The sequence below is a fragment of the Xenia sp. Carnegie-2017 genome, unplaced genomic scaffold (assembly GCF_021976095.1).
Source record: "Xenia sp. Carnegie-2017 unplaced genomic scaffold, XeniaSp_v1 HiC_scaffold_25, whole genome shotgun sequence".
NCBI lineage: Eukaryota > Metazoa > Cnidaria > Anthozoa > Malacalcyonacea > Xeniidae > Xenia > Xenia sp. Carnegie-2017.
In genome coordinates, this window is record NW_025813488.1 from 5359490 (window position 1) to 5382156 (window position 22667).

The 22667-nt window shown below is 34.7% G+C and overlaps 2 protein-coding genes and 1 long non-coding RNA gene across 3 annotated transcripts; 2 read left to right on the forward strand and 1 right to left on the reverse strand.

Moving 5' to 3' along the window:
- The first annotated feature begins 31 nt into the window (after positions 1-31).
- On the forward strand, positions 32-9494 carry LOC124452881. Its single transcript, XM_047003511.1, is given in 22 exon segments — positions 32-159; positions 354-2039; positions 2201-2587; positions 2944-3002; positions 3134-3278; positions 3595-3686; positions 3768-3909; positions 4017-4183; positions 4483-4606; positions 4679-4770; positions 4850-4905; positions 5177-5270; positions 5357-5462; positions 5543-5638; positions 5641-5672; positions 5765-5869; positions 6023-6154; positions 6381-6542; positions 6821-7003; positions 7109-7255; positions 7396-7557; positions 8812-9494. Coding segments are annotated over 21 exon segments (4353 nt in total). The 5' UTR covers positions 32-159; positions 354-361; the 3' UTR covers positions 9004-9494.
- Positions 9385-10477, reverse strand: LOC124452882. Its single transcript, XR_006950904.1, has 3 exons — positions 9966-10477; positions 9729-9880; positions 9385-9599 (listed from the first exon to the last, which is right to left on the reverse strand). It is a non-coding gene; the product is annotated as an uncharacterized LOC124452882 (long non-coding RNA).
- Positions 10478-10629: 152 nt separating this feature from the next.
- LOC124452686 (piwi-like protein 1) lies at positions 10630-22643 on the forward strand. Its single transcript, XM_047003275.1, has 27 exons — positions 10630-10788; positions 11364-11420; positions 11897-12948; positions 13549-13700; positions 13993-14051; positions 14332-14364; positions 14445-14519; positions 14651-14771; positions 14864-14982; positions 15226-15353; positions 16050-16116; positions 16201-16281; positions 16448-16555; positions 16882-16972; positions 17216-17308; positions 17383-17469; positions 17574-17627; positions 17784-17897; positions 17987-18091; positions 18285-18464; positions 18561-18677; positions 18921-19115; positions 19274-19465; positions 19603-19679; positions 19766-19873; positions 21921-21990; positions 22080-22643. Exons 3-27 carry the CDS (start codon positions 12030-12032, stop codon positions 22164-22166), a joined length of 3432 nt encoding a protein of 1143 aa, XP_046859231.1. The 5' UTR covers positions 10630-10788; positions 11364-11420; positions 11897-12029; the 3' UTR covers positions 22167-22643.
- Positions 22644-22667: the final 24 nt, after the last annotated feature.

Sequence of the window (22667 nt, forward strand, 5' to 3'; positions counted from 1 at the left end):
AATTTGTCTCTACATGAAGTAAGCAGGCTAATCTCGAAAACTATTTACATGCACCATTAACTATTTCACTCGATTTTCTTGGTATTTTTTTTTATTAAAGTTTTTTTATTTTGGTTTAGTTGTGACGTAGAAGTGTGAGAGATTATGCGTCTTTCAAAGGTTTGTAAAAAAATTCGACAGTCGAACTTTTACAGGTTCACAATTTATAATTTATTTATTATGTACAGTACAGATGTTTCAGTCACCTTAAATGTTAAAATAATAAGCTATATTCCAACGGCATGCAACTGTTGTAGAAGGTTTCATGGTAGGTATAAATGTAAAGTAATTACTGCATCATTTTTACTATTTAGAAAATTCGATGGCTGGATCCTTTGTAAAGGCGTTATATGACTATAGTTCCATTCAAGCAACTGACCTCAACTTCAAAGCTGGCGACAAAATCAAAGTGTTAGACTATGTGGATGAGAATTGGATTAAGGGGGAACTTGGGGGAAACAAGGGACTGTTTCCCTCGAACTTTGTAGAAGTACTTTCAAATCCCTCAATCAATGACCAGGCATATTCTAATGTATCTACAATCCCCACAACAACCGTTGTTGCAAATGACACATACATCAGTGGAGAAGATGGTGTCTTAACTTTCTTTGTTGGTGATCAATTGGTTTTTTTGGAGCGTGTCGATGATTACTGGTCTTTAGGTAAACTTGCTGATGAAATTGGTTATTTTCCTTCACATTTAGTGAATGGATTGCCTTCACCTTCGACATCAACAGAAACATCAGGAAATTACCAAAATCTGCTAAATACTAGAGATAGTAAAGTCAATCAATTGACCTTGATCAAAGAATCAAATGTCTTTGCTCCATCCCTTTTAAGTCCACATGTGAGAACTCTTTTTAATTTTGAAGGCGTGACAAAATTTGAACTGAGTTTTCCTGCAGGAGAAATTATTTATATCACCAAAGACATTAATGATGAATGGTATGAGGGTAACTACAATGGCATACAGGGAATTTTTCCTAAAAATTTTGTTGAAGTTCTTGTACCATTGCCTACTGATTGTAATGAAGGGTTTGAAAAAATCAATAAGGACAACATAGAACACATGGAATCAACTAAGTATGAGGTTAGAAATCCTGAAGTGCCCTATGCTATTGCAATTTATCCTTTTGTTGGGGAGACATTATCTGATTTATCCTTCAAAAAAGGTGATATAATAACTCTTCACAATTGGGTGAGTGCTGAATGGATGCAAGGAGAATGTAATGGATTGGTTGGAATATTTCCTTCTACTTTTGTGGATGTTAAAGTAAAACTTCCACATGACTTTGAAAATGATGTTTTTTTGAATCATAATGTCTCAAATGCAGAAATTAGGAACACTGTTTTTAAGATTGGTGACCAGGCAAAAGCAATTTATAGTTATTCTACAGGCAATGAAGGGGATCTATGCTTAGATGTTGGAGACATTGTTAGGATAGAGCAGGTCATTGATGAAAATTGGGTGCTTGGAAAGAAAGATGATAATATTGGATTGTGTCCTGTAATCATCCTGGAATTAGTGCCTGCAGAATCATTTTTTAGTACATCTTCAGACGAAACTGGAGTAAGTCACATGGAAGAAAAAAGCATTTCGCTCAGTCATTTCAATGAAGAGATAACTGAAATGTTTAATGTTGACACTGAAAATGATTTCGTATTTGATGAAAAAATTAATATGAAAACCATCAAGAGAACATCCTCTCTTAATGATATAACGGTAGGTGATGATAAAAATGATTCTTCTTTCTTGTTGTCATCAGTGAAAAAATTAAAGAATTCAAAGGTAACAGATGGTTTGATAGATCATGGTGAAAGTGAAGAAAGCATCACTAAAGATGTGACATCTCCGTACAGTCAAACTCCCACAATAAATATATCACAAAGTAGCAATAGTTTGGATAGCTCAACCATGAAGAACACTTCAGCAAATTCATTTGTTTCAATCAGTTCAAAACCAACTGTCTCGCCTAAATTAGATGTTATAGAAGAACCAGGTTAGTCAATCTCTTAATCTCATGCATTTTTATGTCACTATAGTCCTGGTTGGTCAAAATCAAATGTAGTATCGAATATATATACACAAAGTTAAAATGTTGATGTTTGTCAAAAACTAAACATGTACTGATCAAATAACATTGTTGTTGCATTTTATAAGGAAAAAATTGGGTTACATTTGAAAATAAGCCAGAGACTTCAAGATTATCGAAAGTCTTACCTAAGCGACATAAACATGACAAATCACTCAACAGCAATGTTGCGATCTCATACAAGACTCTGTTGGAAAAGTCACTGGAAGATGATATATTTTCTTCACCTCCTTCAATAGATAACACTGGCTCTCCTTCAACCATTGACGTAGCTGGTGCAACATCTAATGGGGACACTCTAACTACTAAACTACTAGAGCAGGCGGAAGAATTTGAAAACACCAGTTCAAGACAAAACTCCCTCTCCTTGAACGAGATGATAAAAACAACTATGAATGGCAAACCAATACCAACCAAACGACATCAAGGATCTGCGCTGTCTTTCACCAAACAAGGTAAAGAGGCTTCTACAATATTTATTATTTGGTGGTCAAGCATGCGTTTTCATCTTCATGAAATATATGACTTAACAAAAGATATGTTTACTGAAAGATATGACTTAACAAAATATCGTCTTTGCATGTACTTCGCTAATACAAAATGAACTCTTTTTTTATAAAATCCTTCCTGCAGATTTCTTTTTCCAGATTATGCTAGATTATACTAAGCTAAGTTTTGGACTATAGCCATTAATTGTCTTAAATTTATTTTTTACACTGATGACGTAATTAGTTGCAACATTTTATGTGCCATGAAATATACCAGAATTTCTAATTACATTTGATTTTATCTTTTAAAAATCGTCAAAAAGGTTTTCATATTTTGGATGATTTGGAGGAACAAATAAAGAAACAGATGAATGAACTAGAGGTTTGGCAATGTTTTGAAAACTAACAACAAAAATAACTGCTTCTGACTTCTTTTCTATCACTCATGTTAAGTTTTTTTTATCTGGTGAAGATCACACATTACATAAATATTGTTGTGTGTTTCTTTTTTAGAAAGAAAACCAGACATTATTGAATATGAATATTGTGATTGAGCAAACAAACGATGGAACTGTTGTAAGACAGGAATTGGAGTCAAAGAGGGAGATAAGTGAAGGGAAAGTCGAACAGTTGAAAAGACAGTTGAAAATGCTGAAAGGTACGTAGCTGAAGACAGAACTTTGTGTGGTTTTCGTCGTAGGAACATATTGTGTAAAGGATGTACGTATGTTACACGAATGAAATTTTTAGACACCGTTAAAAGTACACGTCACTAAAAGTACAGGAACAAAAAATTGTAACATAAAACGATTTCTCTATATATCATGTATGTGTAAGAAAGACGTTGGTTTATATCCACTGAGATCAAATGCAATTCAACAAATTTGAAAGATATTGATATTTGTTTAGTTCTTATATCAGCCAATCACGTATAGCTTTAAATTGTTCGCCATATGTTTTATTTCATTTGGTAGATCGAAAAAATCGTTTAACAAAAAGTTTGAATGGATTCTCGACGCAAGAAGAGATCGTCTCTAAAATACAACAACTGAGCATGAGCATTGACGTTGGTTTATGTTTGTTGTTGGTCAGTTACTTATATGTACACCAAAGTATTTATGTTGTGTTGTCTTTCCATTGGACACAGGAAAATTCGGAGACAAAACAGAGTCTGTTGAAACAACTTTCTGAAAATGTCGAAAGAAGTGTTCGTGAAGAAGTTGAGGACAACATCAAGTTCTGTGAAGATTCAATCAAGAACTTGACATCTGAACTGAGCGCATTGCAAGGTTTCTTTCCAGAACTCTTTCATTCAACCAACTATTTTCATATCGTTTTAGAAGACATGAATAGTGTTAAAATACTGCCCAAATGATTCTTATCCAACATTGTTTAGATCTTAAGGATGAGTTAGAAGGAAAAGTTTCCAAAAGTGATCTGCATTCGATGGATGTTAGTCGTAGAAAAAAAGTTATTGATGAAATTTTAACAACAGAAACATCATTTAGGCATGATCTTAATCTTTGCTTGAAGTATTTCAAAGAGCAACTTATTCAATGGAAAGTATGTTTCTTTATGTTATGTTTATACAAGTTTATTTATTTAAATAGACATAGATAATTATCTTTCGTATCCAAACTTTTTGTTCTGTATGTGTTAATTCAAGATATGTGCATTCAAAAGAATGTGATGCTGAAAGAGTGAGTTCTTTTACTCTGCCACAGTCTATTGTACCATTTATCAGTAATGTAATAATTAAACTTTCGGTTTTTAATAACGTACGGGCTAATGTTTTACTAAGAAGGAATGTGCTGTTATATAAAACATGTTTGTATCCATTTGTCATACATTGTATGATGTAGGTCAATAATGTGGATTGTGCAATACTATTTGGCAACATGGATGAAGTCGCCAATTTATCAGAGAGATTGCTTAGAAAACTCGAAGTTGCTGTCAGAGATGTGAACATAATGGAACAAATGATTGGTACATATACATTTATTTCATATATTTTTTCTTTTTCAATTGTTATTCAGCTCGATGATCCCTTAAACCTAGGAACGTGTTTTGTTGGTTTTTCTCATGAAATGACTGTCATATATGGAAAATATTGCAGCACACATGACGAAGCCATTGCTTTTCTCGAAAAAGTAAATGTCCTGCATGTTAATATACATTTGAATTTAATGTTTTAAAATCTTTTATATTTTACCTTTCTTCTCCACATAGTCCTCTGATGACGAAGAAATACAAAACTATTTTAGAAAATGTTTATTGTCAATAAGGTAAACTTTAAAGTTTTGTTATTTTAAAGAACATTATAAAAAGTATACATACCACAATCATTTTAATAAAAATTCAAACTGATATACGAACGTTGGTTTGTGATTTCATTTCTTATCATTATCATGACTTTATTGTTAAAGAAATATACGTAAAATATTTTCATAAACACCTTATTTTCCAGAGTGCTTAAGCGTTTTCTTGACGAGCCGAGAAAATTGTTTAAAAGAATATAGTCTTATTTTACATCTTAATGTAATGATTTTTTTCCAGGGACCTTTCAAACTGCTGGGATCTGTCTTCTTTTCTTATTAAACCTGTTCAGAGAATTTTGAAATATCCACTTTTGTTGAACGAACTTCTTAAAGTACGTGCACAATAGTTTCTTTTGTTTCTTCAGTTTGTGGTTAGTTTTTGTCGCCTATCTAGTATTTATCTAAAATGTTTCTTTAGAATACTCCTGATCAGCATCCAGACAAGGATGGTTTAGTCAAAGCAATTGAAGCAATGTCAATTGTTGCAAATAAAGTAAACGAAGTCAAAAGAAGGAAAGAACTGGGTAGGTTTGAAGCATTAAGGTTTACTATTTATATAATCAAGAAACATTTTTGATATTTTGTTTGGTAAAATCTGTCCTAGTGCAAAAATACCAGAAGGTTGAAGAATCTGGATTAACTGGAATGTTTCAAAAATTTACTTGGCATTCTGTGGTTAAAAAGTCTTCGAGAATCAACCAAAAATCACACAATTTACTGGTCTTGTTTCACAGGTGAATGTCATTGAGAATAACATATCTTTGATAACCATGAAATTCTTCTTGTGAAATTTATTGTGAACGTAAACTCTACTCAATATATGTAGACTGTAGATGAAGCATTCAACGAAAATGAAAAATTGTTCCATCATATCGAGAAGACTGCTAAGAATTTTGTAAAGAACATTGTGCAATACCTTGACCTATTCCAGGTAGTTTTGCTTAAAGATACTTGTGCTCTTTCTATTCATTGATACCTTAAAAAACTATTGAAGTACATATTCTGGGACTCGTCTTGTACGTAGTTGATTGTATACATATTCTTGTAACTTATAAGATATATTGTGTTTTCTTTTTCAATAAAGAACTTTCACGAGAGCCATGTGCAAAGCTGTAGAAACATGATCGATTTCCTCAAGGAGAGCTATACACAAAGAAATATTCAGGAATATGACACTGCCCAGCGATACATTGCAAAAGAGCTCGTTAGCAAATTGGTATAGTATATACCATGTATATAGGTTACAGTGTTAGGTAGAAAAGACTAAGGAGTCTTATATGTTATGTCCTGTTAAATCAGTTTAATTGGTAGTGTTGGTGTTAATTTTACTAATAATTCTTCATGGAACTATCGTTTAATATTGCCTTATAACCTGTCAGGATATTTGTAAATTATGATAGTAACATACCATTGGTAAACTGTAATATCTTTTTTTTACTTAGAAAAAAATTTTAGACGAAGAAGTTCTGACACCATTGAATATTCTGCTTGATCTTTTTCAACGTCCTAATCGACTAATACAGAAACGCCATGATAAATGCTTAGATTTCGACAGTTTGTCTCGCAAGATTGAGAAAATTAAAGATCCTGAAAAACGCAAACAGGTACAGAACATTTGTACACTTTAGTTTTAGTGAAAAGTTTCACCTTGCACTATTGTGAATTTGTGAATAAACATAAATAAACATAAATGAGATAAATAAATTGGGCGAATTTTACTGGGAAGTGTTCCCCCTTTGTTGTAGTTTAAAAGTATATTTCAAACATAGTTAGTACATTTTAAAACATTGTGAGACATAGTTAAATAACAATGCAGCTGTATATTTAATGTTTGACTTCAGAAATATGTTTTACGTGTATCATGTATCTTTGTTCTCTTTAGACAAAAGATGAAATGGATTTGGCGAAGAAAAATTACGAAGCTTTAAATACCCAGCTTCTTGACGAGCTGCCATTGTTGAATAAAAAGTCCTTGAAGTTTCTACAAACATGTATCACAAATTTTGCTTGTGTTCACAAGAACTTTTATCGTGAAGCATTGGATCAGTTTAGTCCTTCAGTTCAGGCATGTACATATTTAGAGAGAAAATTGGGAGATTTGTGTTTCAAAAGTTCAATATCACATATTGCGTTGCATTTAATATGTAATAGCATTTTATTGTTCCTTTAGCTTTCACTTCTAAATTCTGGCGATAAAAATATCATCAGGACCTTTTACTCTAATAGCAACGTTGACTCACATGCTGTATTTGATATTGCTTTTACACCTAAGAAATCTCTTTCCATCAGCAGACCTCTTCAGTACAGCCCCAGTCAGGTGAGCTAATCATGGCCAGTGTTTATTCTAGTGAACTCTGTCAATGAGCAATTGTTGGGTGATCTATGTTTGTAAAACTGATGTAAAAACTATGTCTCTCTCTTATTGTACATTGAGTATAGAAGTCACTAAATTCAAAGGAAGCCGTTAATGGTGGAACTGTAAATTCACGGAAATTGAGCAGTGATCTTGGTCGTGTCCGAAGGAACAGTCTTTCTTTGTCAACCAGTGGTCCTGGCTTGGTGAGGTCAAAACCGTTTGGCGCGGCAGATAGTCGTTTAGTGATGAAAAATGCTGTAAAGGTATGTAAGATACTAAAGGAAGAGTGCCGTCTCGACCAACGTTTAGGCCCAAAGCCACTGCAACATAATGACACCCAGTCTTCACTGCAACATAATGACACCCAGTCTTCACTGCAACATAATGACACCCAGTTTCACTGCAACATAATGACACCCAGTCTTCACTGCAACATAATGACACCCAGTCTTCACTGCAACATAATGACACCCAGTCTTCACTGCAACATAATGACACCCAGTCTTCACTGCAACATAATGACACCCAGTCTTCACTGCAACATAATGACACCCAGTCTTCACTGCAACATAATGACACCCAGTCTTCACTGCAACATAATGACACCCAGTCTTCACTGCAACATAATGACACCCAGTCTTCACTGCAACATAATGACACCCAGTCTTCACTGCAACATAATGACACCCAGTCTTCACTGCAACATAATGACACCCAGTCTTCACTGCAACATAATGACACCCAGTCTTCACTGCAACATAATGACACCCAGTCTTCACTGCAACATAATGACACCCAGTCTTCACTGCAACATAATGACACCCAGTCTTCACTGCAACATAATGACACCCAGTCTTCACTGCAACATAATGACACCCAGTCTTCACTGCAACATAATGACACCCAGTCTTCACTGCAACATAATGACACCCAGTCTTCACTGCAACATAATGACACCCAGTCTTCACTGCAACATAATGACACCCAGTCTTCACTGCAACATAATGACACCCAGTCTTCACTGCAACATAATGACACCCAGTCTTCACTGCAACATAATGACACCCAGTCTTCACTGCAACATAATGACACTTCACTGCAACATAATGACACCCAGTCTTCACTGCAACATAATGACACCCAGTCTTCACTGCAACATAATGACACCCAGTCTTCACTGCAACATAATGACACCCAGTCTTCACTGCAACATAATGACACCCAGTCTTCACTGCAACATAATGACACCCAGTCTTCACTGCAACATAATGACACCCAGTCTTCACGGACATTTGAAACCTTTCGTATGCATGCAATTAGGTTGGCGTTTAGCAGATGCTACACAAATAAATAAAACTAAAACTACCGTTTCTTTTGCAGTTTGAGTTATAAAGTTTCTATGATGCTTGAAAAAGATCTGAAAGAATTTAATTTTTTGATTAACCACACTGCTTTTAGCATAAGTAGGTAGCATAAAAGATTAACAGAGAAAGAAAAAGGTCTTTAACTTTTAATAGAGTGAGATGTCAAATACTTATATTGTGAAGTTTTCCTTCTTGGCTGAAGCACCGGCAGAGCTCAGTGTTGAGAAAGATAATGTTGTGGAAGTTCTTCAGTACCACGATGCTTCTGGTCAGAAAGAATGGTGGAAATGCAAATATAATGGTAGGACTGGTTTTGTACCCTCAAGTTTTCTTGCACCATTATGATTTTGTATTAGTTAATGATCACAACATGTTATTCAAAGTTAATGATAGTAGTACAGGCTTTGTGAAGACCTTGTACTATCTTAAAAAAGTTAAGGTGTAGAGATACAATTATCTCCTGGCAGGAGCTTTAGTTCTGTCACAAAACAGGCTAAGGTCAGCACATAGTTTTTTATACCAATCATTTAATATGGTGTTTGTGGGAATGTTTATACACACTTGTAATCCTTAACATAGAAAAAATATTTACTGTTTTTTTAAGATAAAATTGGAAATGTGTAAAGTAAGCAATATTTTAATATTTTTTAGTTTTAATTTTTTATGTAGTTCATATTGCAACAGAATCAGTGTAATAATGAAAAAATGAAATAACAAAGTCTGGTGTTTGCAAACAAAAAGTTTTTTTATATAGTATATCAGTGTACTAATAATGGTATTATAAAGTCTTTCTTTATGGATTCAATAAAAATAATTATAGATTAACTGTTTAAAAAGTTATCCATTTCTTGTTTGAGCCTGATATGAAGAGCCTTTCTAAAAGCTTTTGTTAATCCTAGCTGATTTCCAAATGTTTCAGCTAGATCCTCTGCATTATCATCCTGAAGAAATAAAAACATGAATGGTAATTCATCATTATGTAGCACTTTCTTTTTGACCTGTCTATTTTTTCAATTTTATTTTGATTAATTGGTCTGATGTTATACATCTACAATATTCCTACTATATACCTCTTTCACAAGTATCGATTGTACTTCACCCTCTTCATTCTCATATTCAAATTTGAAAAGTACTCTGGACTCTACTCTATTGTGAGTCGAGTTTCTCCTTGGATTTGTTTGTTCTCTTTGTAAAGCTGGTGGTGCTTTTGAGCTAGTTTCACCTGCAGCAATATATAAGACATCCAAAATAATTTTTACAATATGATTTTGTATTAAATCATTATAAAAAATTATATATAAATATACTCGCTGAGCGCCTTTTTGCGTGTGGCGGCACATATAATTGTTTTGCTACTCGCTTTGATTTTGCTTTTGATTCTTCAGTTTTTCCCGAGATCTTTTCACACCAATTTCTAGATGTTCATCTTTCATTTGTTGGTCTTCAGGTCGAGTTAATTTTTTCCCTTCGGTTAAGTATTTCTGTTCCTTATCGTATTCGTCTCGAAGAACTTGGTTCTTGATTATCGATTGCATGAAACCGTGGGATTTGTCAATCTTTCGAGGTCTTTCCATCATAATGAAATTAGGAAAAACTGAAATACTGCTACCACTGCTGCTTCTCCATTGTCTTTGACAACAATTAGTGGCGTCTTTCCCGTATACTTCTCGGATTACGATGGTCTGCCGACTTTCGCCAGTAATTTTGCCATTTAAATGATTTGCATTGTAATATTTGAAACGCACACTTTGATATCCAGAAGTTGTTTTGTTATGAAAAGATCAAGAAAATAAACTGTTTTTATATAAAATGCTTTCACTCTCAAACTAAACGAAATTTTTAAAATAGTTTTGTTACATTGTTTGGTTTGTTATGTTTACATGGCCTGCATTTTGGGTGTGGTGCATAATCAGGTGTTTCCCTCGCTTTTTTTACTAGCGGGTCGTTCAAAAACACTTCCTAGTTGTCTTTTCAACGAATTGCGATACATGCGATAACGTAAAATTTTCTAATACGTGAAAACATGTTGTTTTAAACGTGCACGAAGACACTGGAAGACTGAGTTTGTTTTTTATAATGATATTTTGATCAATGGCTGGTAGAGGAGGCCGGGGAGCACAACTTTTAGAGGTAAGGATTTTGTAAAACAGAAATTAGCCACTGCCGCCATTACAAGGCTACTTGCGCCTTACGTTTTTATCGTGATGGGAAATTTTCGTGTTTTCTTGACGTATTCGTGCAAATGTTAACGCAAAGTTAATTTTAGGTGATTCTATTATCGTTTTTTCATTTTTTCCGTGTGTGTGGGGGAAAAGTCCTTCAAAAATTTTCTTTATATTGATACGGGATGGCACGTGTGAAGGCGCCATTATAACTAAAATAGCGTTTGTATGAAAGGCGACATGGTGCCCAAAGGTTAATTGCGTTTTGAATTTGATTTTTTTACGGTCTGATAGTTTCTTTTCGTCATTGAAATATTTTTTTTCAAATTAACATTTCTCTGCGGTATTCAAACAAGAAAAATGTAAACAATAGACGAATGTTATGTTGTGTCTGCCATCCCGCCTCTGCATGCTTGACCACCAAACTAATACCTCTACCGTATCCTAAATTTATGATTTTGAAAATGTTTTTACACAATTCCATCTAAAATTTCTTCTTTTTTTGTTGACTGGAAGATGAAAAATCTTGCTTTTTATTTTCAGGCATTACAAATACCTGTACGAAAACCGCAAAATGTCGGACAACCTCCTCCATCTCAGGTGAAAGAATTTATATTATCAGATATCAACATTTTCATGAGCATTTTGTGAAGAGTGTTGCAGTATTGGGTCTATCAAATTGGAAAACATAGCAACCAATATTATGCGCTCCTCATTCAGAAATATTGTCTATTAAATTATTTTAATAATAGCAAATGGTAAGTTCAGTATTTTGCTTAAGCAGTACATCAATCAGCAAATACATACTGCTACTACTAAAAGAGTTAGTTAGGAATTAAAAAACATAAATAATAGTTTCTTTATGTAACTTCAATTAAATAATAATGTAAAAATAATCACCTTTAAGCAACAATTATTATCACATACGAATTTGAATGTGTTACTGATGAATAGATTTCAATATTTTAGTGCCAATATAATGGCAATATTTATGTAGCAATGCAGTAGAACCTGTGTTAGGCCATCCTTATATATAGCTATATCCTGCCCTTATTGACTGCATGATCTGGTTTTAGAGTGGCTTTAATCAGCAGTTAACTGGTTCTCCCCCAACTTGCAAATGGGCAGCAGCAGCATTATGGACATCAAGATGCATCACAGCAATCCTATGGACAGCAATATCAGTCATTAAGAACAGGGAACCCAGGGATGGGCCCTTCTGGTATGAGACCACAGCTATCTGGAATGAGATATCCACAGCCTGGAATGAGACCTCAACAACCTGGAATGCGACTGCAACAACCTGGAATGCAACCTCCAAAACTTGGAATGAAACCTCATCAACCTGGAATGAGAGCTCAACAACCTGGAATGAGACCTCAACAACTTGGAATGCGACCTCAACAAACTGAAATGCAACCTCCACAGCAGGGAATGAGATCTCAACAACCTGGGATGCGATCTTCACAGCCTGCAGTCAGATCTCAGCAATCTGGAATGGTACGTTCGCAGCAGGGAATGAGACCTCAGCAACCTGGAGTGGGACCTGCACAATCTAGAGTCATACCTCATCCACATGAAATAAGACCTCCACAGTCTGGAATGAGACCTCAACAACATGTCTCAGGTCCTCGGCAATCAGGGGTGAGACCTGGACAGTTTGGCATGGGACAAATACAATATCAAAGTAGATTGCAGTCTCAACAGAGATTACCTCAGCAGCAACAACAACAATTTCAAAGTCATGGTCCTACCCAACAGCAATGTCCAACAATGCCTTTACAAGGACAGCAAGGTAGACCTGTCTTACAAAGAGGGCAAATGCAACCTCAAGCAAGAATGCAACCTCAAGCAAGAATGCAACCTCAACCAGGTCCTTCTAGATTTGTCCAGCAAGGACAATTTGATCCCAGAGGTGGTCAGTTTATAGCACAGTTCCAACCAAGAGGTCAACAGTCTCCACCTATGATGAGTCATGAAATGCAATCGGGTGGTTCAAGTATGGGACAGAATTCTATGGTTGGTAGTACTCTACCTCAAGCACAACATCTTGGACAACAAGCACAGTTTCTTGGGCAAGATTCCTCCCAACAAAAACAGCTGCGACAACAACAATCTTTTGGAAGAGGTAGGTTTAGAAATTTGTGTACAAAATTCTTAAGTTTAGTATTAAAAGCCTCAAATTTTCCTACATAGGTCGATCAAAATGTATGCCATGTATAAAACTAAATAGTTGTTTGTTTTTTAAGATAAAAACACCACAGTTGTTGAATAAGTGGTATAATGGCTACTTTTTATATTTATTTTCATCATTTTGTTGCAAGCTAACACTCTGTGTCAGTAGCCTTAAATGGTGATGATCTGGTTCAATTTTTATGCTTGCTAAATCACAGACACAACAAGCATTGAGCTGACATCAATGGTACCAGCTCATCTCTTAACTTGTGCTACAATGTTTAAAGACATTGTCGAATGTCTAAATGGCATTATAAAAACTTATGGTAATAACAACAGAGTTTTTAGGACATTGATACATTCACGAGATTATAAGTACATATGAATATACTTGATTTTGTCTTTTTATGTTTTCTTGACAATTTTTGATCAGTGATAATAAGATGTTATTTTTACATGTCAAGGAGCCATTTTGTAATGCAATCATTGCAACCCTATGATGACAATGCTTGCATTGCAAACCAATTAACTTTTACATGTTTTAACCCTGCAGGACAGTCACTTCATTTGCTACAGCAAGCCACCAACCCACAACAGTCGCCTTATCAATCTTTGTCACAACAACAACAAGAAGCACCTCCTTTTCAAGAACCACAACAGTTTTTTACCGGTCATATGCCATCACAAAAAACTCCACAACCTGAGGTTTGGATTTACACATTATAAATGTAAATGTAAATTTACTGTAAAGATTTTTGAAAAAGACTGTATGAAAGTAACTTTCTTTAATGTGGGTATTAGTTTGTGCAAGCATTTTTGTAGTTAGAGGCTGTTACTGTTTAGGGTAGGTTTGTACTTTTTAGAGTTTTAACTTGTAGTGAATCTTTTCTTTTATATTTTTCAACCAGGCCTTAAAACAATGTTTTCAATATTGCTTGCTAGCCATTGTTTCATGCTACTTTGTGTTATCTTTAAGCTGCTTTGTGTTATCTTTAAGCATGGTGTTTCACCTCCCACTCAAGAGTTGCAAAGTATGTCTATAAAGGCGCCAAACACGTAAGATCTTGAATAAACATACTTTTTTTTCTTTTTTATACATTTTATCTATAGAGTAAATGGATTTTATGTACTTTCAATGTCTCAGAATCTTAAATCATATTAGGTGCATGTGCAGCAACTGTTTTTTTATTGTACATTGTTGTGTTGAGCAAAACAAATAGTGCTTCATATTGAGTACATTTTGTGGTTGTATTGATTTTTATCACACCATTATTTATGAAGATTTGATAAATCATTACATTAAATTAGTTCCACTGGCAAATGATCTTTTTTCTAGCCAAACTGGAGAGAAAGGTTCTGCTGGTCAACCGTATGTATTTTTAAAATCAATTTATTTTATGATAGACCATCAAGTGCTGTTTGTACAGGATACTATTTCTTATCTTTCAGGGTTTCTCTTGCTGTAAATTATGTCCCCATACGATGTCGTACTGAAGGTGTTTTTCAATATTGTGTTTCATTCAGGTAGTGCAAGCTTTTTTAACATTGCAATTTCCGTGTTTGTTTGTTTAACTTAAGGTTATCAATTAATTTTTTCATTTTCCTTCCACAGTGTGCATTTTTCTTTTATAAATGACAATTTGTTCATTTTACAGTCCTGAGGTGGACAGCAGAGGTATGAGGTTTAGACTTCTCTACGAACATGCTGAATTCCTTGGGGAAGCAAGAGGATTTGATGGAATAATACTCTTTTTACCCTATCAGTTTCCGCAACAGGTATTTTGAAGCACAAGTTACCAATTCGTAACACAATTTTGCCTGCATTTATTGTTTACTTTACATATGTGACCTTTTCTTCTGTGCTTTAGCCAACAATATTGAAATCTGTTCGACCAACTGATGGAGCAGAGATCACAATTTTTATTCAATTGACAAAATTTGTTCGACTTGATGACTCTGTCCAATTTTACAACATAATTTTTAAGAAGTACGTATGTGTGGTGCACACCAAGATGATTAATTCTTACAATTTTCAGAATATTGTAATTCTAAAACGTAAATTTTGAGCTAAGCCTTAAGGAAATAATATTTACTTTACTGTGGCTAGAGTGATTTCAATATATATTTTTATTTTACAACTTCTCTATCGTATTTTGTTTAATAAAAGTTATATTTTATGATTCATTTCATACTAAACATTTAATGTAGAATCTGTGCTTATTCTGTTCAGGGTAATGCGTGCTTTGCAGATGCAGCAAGTTGGAAGATACTATTATGATCCCACAAGACCATCATTGCTCCCTCAACATAAATTAGAGTTATGGCCTGGCTACATAACTGCTATACAACATTATGAAGGTAGCTACCAAGATAACTTTACAGTTTTCACATTCTGCACCCTTATCTACTTTGACGTTAAATTGTGAAGAACTGATTACCTTTGACTGTGAGATTTACCTCAATTTGCAATGGACCGTACGGCGTGCATAAATTTGACGTTTGTTATAGTTTCAAAACTTGACGTTACTAACGGCTAACTTGACGTTATTATACATCTATCTGATTGTTTCTAAGGCGTAACCCTGAAATAACATTGGTTAATAACAAAGTGTTGCTCTCCGAGTCTACGGCAAAGACACACTTTGTATCACTTATATCCAACGATAGAGTTCAACGTTTTCAAACGTCTTTCCATATTTGCCAAATTTATACATTTCACGGTTGTTTATTAAATAAAAACAACATTTGCCATAACTTAACAAGTATTCCTTAGCAACAATGAGTTAGCCGTTAGTAACGTTAAGTTTTGAAACTATAACAAACGTTAAATTTATGCACGCCGTACGGTCAATTACAAATGGCTGTGGTCAGCACACCCTGGTTAAAAAACCTTTCATAATGAATTTTAAAGAACTTCTTTTCAAAGTTAAAATGCAGAAATATTTAAGGACACTAAAAAGTTTGTTAGTAATAACCGTCTACATGACTAAATAATAAATAAGAGATTTCACTTTTAGTGGTGATTTATATGGTCTTATGAATATTGAATTTTAGGTGGTCTGATGCTGCTCGCCGACGTCTCCCATCGTTTGTTGAGAACTGATAATGCCTTTGAGTTTATGTATGTTGTATGTCTTTATCTTACGCTGGACCTGGTCGCCGTCTTTTTTTCCCGTCTAAATAATCTTGTCTTCCATGTTTTTAGGAACGAGATTTATGCGTCTCAAAAAAATAATTTTCAGGAAGCTGCAACCAAAGCCCTGGTTGGCAGTATCGTCCTTACAAGGTTTGAGTCCTTTTTTTTATTGAACGCATCGACTTTTGAGCTTAAACCTTTTCACTGTTTGCTTCATACTTGAAATGATGTCTTGTGACAACGTTTTCGTTGTTTTAGTAATAATCTTTTTTGAAAGTACTAATTCTTGATACATAACAACTTTTCCATTGTTAAGGTACAACAATAACACATACAGAATTGATGATATTGAATGGGATAAAAATCCGTTGTCTACTTTCACTTTTCGAAATGGAGAAGAGATCAGTTATGTTGATTATTACAAGTAAGTCCTTAAAATTTTGCGTTTCATTTAACATATACAAGGATATAATTCAACGTAAAATCAATACACGTTTTCCCCTATTCTCTATGTTCTCTGTGAGCTTGGCAGACTGCGGTTTGAAATGTATTCATTTTAGCAAAATACTAGGTTCATTTAAGCCAATGTACGCCGGTAATCAATTCTATGAAAAAATCTTCTTTATGCATGAAATTTTTACTGACTCTTTCAATCCTGCAAAATTATCTTGGTTCTTCCAGATATTGAAGTAAATATTGGTCTTGTTTGTGAAAGAAAGAAACATTTTTTTATTTTTATATTTATTTCAGGCGAACATACAATAGGGAGATTGTTAACCATTTCCAACCTTTGCTTTTGCACCGACCTAAAGTGAGGAAAGACTCGAATAAGCCTGGAAAGGTAACATGAATTTTTGTCCATTTTTTTTATTTGTAGCCGGTGTGAAGTTTTGGTAAACTATTCATACATTTGAAGAACTTTTATTTTGTCTAAATTTTCAATAAACGAGCAATTGACCTTGAAAATTACTATCGTTTAGTATGTCGACATGAGCACTAATATTCAGGATTGCACTAACCTGAACATTGTACATATAAAAGACATGTAGCGATACTCACTTTATCACTTCTCTGTTGTTGATAGAGACCACCATTAGATACTGTGATGTTGGTTCCTGAACTTTGTTATCTCACAGGTCTTACCGATACAATGAGAAGTGATTTTAGAGTTATGAAGGTAAATTTCATAATTGAGACACCCCGTACATGGTAGGTGTGTTTTTACAAAAAAAATGTTTTCGTATACCATAGGATATAGCTGTTCATACTCGTATAACACCAATGCAACGTGATGAAGCAATGAGAAAATTTATCTCAAATGTGGAATCTACACCAGAGGTGATTGCTTTTATATTATTATCTGTGAAAGTTATCATGTTGAATAGCGTTTACACATCTTGAAAATGATTGTTTACGTATATGTCTTGTGCGTATTATTTCAGGCAAAAAAGTTTCTATCTATTTGGGGACTGGAACTAGATCGTGGACTCCTCAGGGTGAGTTGAAATCGGGTTTTTGTTTATTTGTTATTCCAATTTGATTATTCTATGTTAATTACAATATTGTATATGTTTGTTATTTTTCAATGAATTGCTTTGTTTATAATCTTGTGAGGAAGGTACATGAATGAAAAGAATGTCGTTGTGTTTTAGACCGAAGGTCGACTGCTTCCATCAGAAAAAATCAAATTTGGTGCAACGTCTATCGTATCAAATCAACAAGCAGATTGGGGTCGAGAGGCGGTCAAAGAAAACGTAATAACAGCGGTATGTACGACATTAACAGAGCTTGGATTTTGAAAAATATTAATTTTTTTGTCTATATTAATTTCTTTTTCATATTGATTGTTATTTAGGTTGCCCTAAACTCGTGGATGTGTGTGGTGACAAAGAGGGATCAAAGTAAAGCCATGGAATTCGTGCAGATGATGAGAAACGTCACACCGGCTATGGGTATTAGGGTGAGTAACAATTTGTTTACATGCCATGGCGAATATTTGAAAAATTAGTTAGTTGTCAGCTCGCAGTTTAATGTATGACAATTTTCCACAGCCTAATTTTTTAATTTTCAAATTTAGCCACTTATGCTATTTTATTGTGTTTTGTGTTTTATTTTAATTTTTATGTAGTAAAATGTTTGTTTTTTAACTCCAGGTATCAGATCCAATTGTCTTAGAAGCGCGTGATGATCGAACGGAGACATATCTACGGACGATCCGTGAAAATTTGAATCCTAGTGTTCAAATGGTTGTAGTGATCTTTCCCACATCACGTGATGATCGTTACGCAGCCGTCAAGAAACTTTGTTGTGTGGAAAGTCCTGTACCATCACAGGTAATACATACCAAATTTCTTTTGTGCTGCTACCAATAATTGTCGTTTGTTTGATTTGTGTTTACGAGAATAATTTTGTGAAATATTTTGTCTCAGGTCATCAATGCTCGAACCATCTCGCAAAAAAACAAGTTGAGAAGTGTGACGCAGAAAATTGCTCTTCAAATTAACTGTAAACTAGGCGGTGAACTGTGGGCATTAGATATTCCTTTGGTAAGTACTCAAACTTTAAATCAACTGTAATTTTTTTGGGAGGGGGGAGGTGTTGACTCCAGGCTTTTGATATTCCTTCGATGAGTGAAGAGGTTTTGAAGGATATTGTCAGTTGAGATGTTAATGGATATTTCCACATAATGTTGTTATTTCTATTATGTAAATGTGTTGTGTTGTCAGTGGAAGAATTATAGATATTACAAATAGTAGTGTGCTATTACTCATTAATTTTTCATGTTTCAGAAAAGTTTGATGGTAGTTGGAATCGATATTTATCATGACGCTAGTCATGGTGGCCGCTCTGTTGGTGGTTTTGTTGCCAGTACCAATCGTTCATTGACTCGATGGTATTCTCGTGTTTGCTTTCAAAGTCCCGGACAAGAGCTTGTTGATGGATTAAAAATGTGCTTCACCGCTGCATTGAGGAAGTTCCACGAGGTAAATTGATGAAAGTCTTTTTTCAATTCAGTTGTGTAAAAGTAATTTGTAAACTGAAGATGTTATACTTTGCGCTTTATTTTATTGTCGAATCTGATTTTCTCGGTTATAATGATAGTACAGGAGAAAATTTATACTGAATGAACTTTAATTTTTAGATCAATCACACACTCCCGGAGAAGATCATCGTGTTTCGTGACGGTGTTGGAGATGGTCAATTGAACACTGTTGGTAGTTACGAGGTAACACAGATGTCTGAATGTTTTGCCTTGTTTGGTGCCACTTACCAACCGCAGTTGGCCGTTGTTGTTGTTCACAAACGCATCAATACAAGAATATTCTCCGTAGAGGTAAATGATGTGCACGTAAAATTTCTTTAAAATTTCAACTGTTTGGTCTTCATAGTACGAGGATCTGTTTAAGAATCACTTATTCTAAAGTAAATTTCACATTCAATAATTTTATTGGCTTATAATGTTTAATATAGTCGCATGGATCTCATCAAATGCTTGAAAATCCAAATCCCGGCACTGTTCTTGATCACACGATCACGCGAAAGGACTGGTAAGGAAAAGCATCTTTTCTTCCAGTTTTCTTTTATGGCGGTATATGTGTGTTTGGTTTAAGAACTATGTGTGATTTCTTTAAAGGTATGATTTCTTCTTGATCAGTCAACATGTTCGTCAAGGAACGGTTACACCAACGCATTACGTTGTTGTTCATAATTCCTCGTCATTGAAACCTGATCACATGCAAAGGTACGTGTTGTTTCGACTTGTTTATATGAATAGAAATTAAAGTCAATCCACCTTTCCGACGGTAGACACACGTGTCAAAAATACGAAATCAAATTACAAAATTCGGACAATCGAATGGTCGGACACAGTATTGTTTATGTGGAATAGTGGCAATAAAATGGTTAGGAGATAATAAATTGGACGGCTGTCTCTATGTCTCTTTGAATCCGAAAAGTGTACTGTTTAATCGCAAAATTACTCGAGAAGTGAAGTGCCTAGATTGAATCATGAAAATATTGTAAGGTAACAAGAAATGTACTATCTAAAATGAATTAAAATTTTATGACATAAGGGTTCAATTTAGACGATACAAATGGTTTTGCTTATAAAATGTTATCTTTTTGTAAAAACTATTATTAATAAAGTATATGATCCCGTTTTTCCATGAAGCCCATGGATGCTTTTGTTCGTGATGAGAGAGTCATATTGTGTAAGATTACATTGTAAAAGATAGCAACTAAAAAACGTATAAACATGTTTAGAGTTGATCAAAAAGGCAGAAGTTGCTTGAACCTTTGCAGTATCCTTGGATGTTCTAGTTTCTTTTATGAGATAAAGAAAAAGATAAAATTCAAAAGCAAAAAAACCCCGTTTTCGGTGCATGCTTCCCGATACCTTCTTAAGCGCAAGGCACTAGAACGTCGCATGTTAACGTTTCGGTAGGAGATTTCGGCCCCTCCACGCTATCCTACTTGGGAGATGCAATAGCAAGCTTCCGCCCATCAGACCCCGATGGCCTGCGATAGGCTTTGCTCGGGGTACGCAGGGAGAGTGCGGTCGCCACCGAAGTGTGGGCCCCTAAGCCACTGCATACTATATCGCACCCAGCTTCCACTGCTAGTTGACATCTACTATATCTAATATTGGCTTTATATATATATACAAAAATTCAAAGGCTTACGAAAGTTGTGGTATTATTATAGTCACTACTGCGCATGCTCAGATGATTTCTTTGATAATTTGCGACTAAGCGAGCTCATTGCCACTAATGTAATGCAAGTACATATAGTCGGTCGTTGTCATTACTATGAACAATTAGTCGAGTGGACTGCGCATGCTCGAGCGCATGCGCAGATGATTTCTCTATTAAATTGTTACTAAGCACTCTATTTACTTCAAAATCGGTGCCAGTAGATGCAGCTGGTCGTTGCCATGACCGTGAACTTAGACAGCTGGTAAAATTGACTGCTCATGCTCAAGCAGACTGCGCATGCGCGGATGATTTACATGAGAATTTGTGACTGAGCGAGCTAATTACTCTATAATTGATACCAGTGCATACAGTTGGTCGTTGCCATGACCAGGAACTTGGAGCGTTGGTGGAGTTGACTACGCATGCTCAGATTAATTCTCAATTAATTTGTGACAAAGCGAGCTCTGAAACTGGTGCTTGTAGACGCGTTGAGCAAATTTTCAATCATATATTTTTGGCATGCTCTTTGTCTTAAGATTGTTTCGACAAATGCTTATGAAACTCATCAACACTTTTTTACGCCACTCGTAATATTCGTGACAACGTTAGAAATGTTTTTATTTTTCTCTATAACTTTCTATCTGCATATAGCATGTCATATCCAAGCTTTCCTCTGATATGACGGAAAATGTTTTTTTTCACTCTTACACCTTCTGTCTTTATAAATAGTCGCTCTGGATTTCTGAAATAATATTTAGAAATGCCCCAAGAGCATCTTTCTATTTTATTGCCACTATTCTACATATACAATACTATGTCCGACCATTTGCTTGTCCGAATTTTTAAATTTGATCTCGTATTTTTAACACGCGTGTTTACCGTCGGAAAGGTGGATCACGGTTATTCTGTGATAAGAATTTCGCGTGAAGGATGAAAAATATTTCTTCAATTTTTATTCTCTCTGAATTTAACTCTGGAGACATGACAATATTTTATTTTTATTACTGAAAGAACCGTTTGTATGTATATACGAGGTTAAATCATTCTGTGCTGCATCAATGAGACAAAATTCTTTTTTTTAAATTTCCTTTTCAGACTTTCGTACAAATTGTCCCATCTTTATTACAATTGGCCAGGAACGGTTCGAGTACCAGCGCCCTGTCAGGTATGTTTACTATTAGCAGTTCCTAGTATAATTAATATTTGTATTGTTCACAAGTTGAAATCCCGTAAATTAACTTGTTTATCCCATAGTATGCTCATAAGATTGCCTATCTTGTTGGTACTTCGATCCACAAGGATCCTGCATTAGCCCTCAGTGATCGTCTCTTCTATTTGTGATTGGATCATTGTGTGTTGAGGAAGGTGGATTGTAAAACTTTCGTAAAATGCTGGGAATTAGTCGTTTTGGATTTGGACTTGTCAGTTCTATTGAGAGGAAGGAGAAAAACGTCTGCTACTGAAAAACTGAATTGTTGTGAAATGGAATGAACGATTTTTTTATACTGCGTTATGTTATTAAGACTATTGATAAATGCAATATTGACACTGCGCTCCATGTTTGATTGCTGTCGGAAAACATGACTGAACACAACAGATATTTTTTAACGCTCACTTGTTGGGATTTTTATGCCAAGTTTTGTTTCGACGTTTTGCATTATCTATATGCGTCTATGTCATAATGAACAAAGTCACAAAAGAGCCTGCTCTTTTTTTTCTTTTTTTGAAACATTAAAAAATGTATGTATTTTATGCATCACGCACAACTGTATGTACGACATTGTGAATGAAAAATTATTTTTTGCGTTAGACTGTTTATACCTGGGTCTTTTGTTTTTGTTG

Bases quoted from the DNA above. Each gene is read 5' to 3' on its own strand.
- LOC124452686 (XM_047003275.1), top strand. From the start codon at position 12,030: ATGGGCCCTTCTGGTATGAGACCACAGCTATCTGGAATGAGATATCCA. The intron at 16,117-16,200 runs GTATGTTGTATG...CCATGTTTTTAG, and splicing joins GATAATGCCTTTGAGTTTAT to GAACGAGATTTATGCGTCTC. The intron at 17,470-17,573 runs GTGATTGCTTTT...GTATTATTTCAG, and splicing joins ATGTGGAATCTACACCAGAG to GCAAAAAAGTTTCTATCTAT.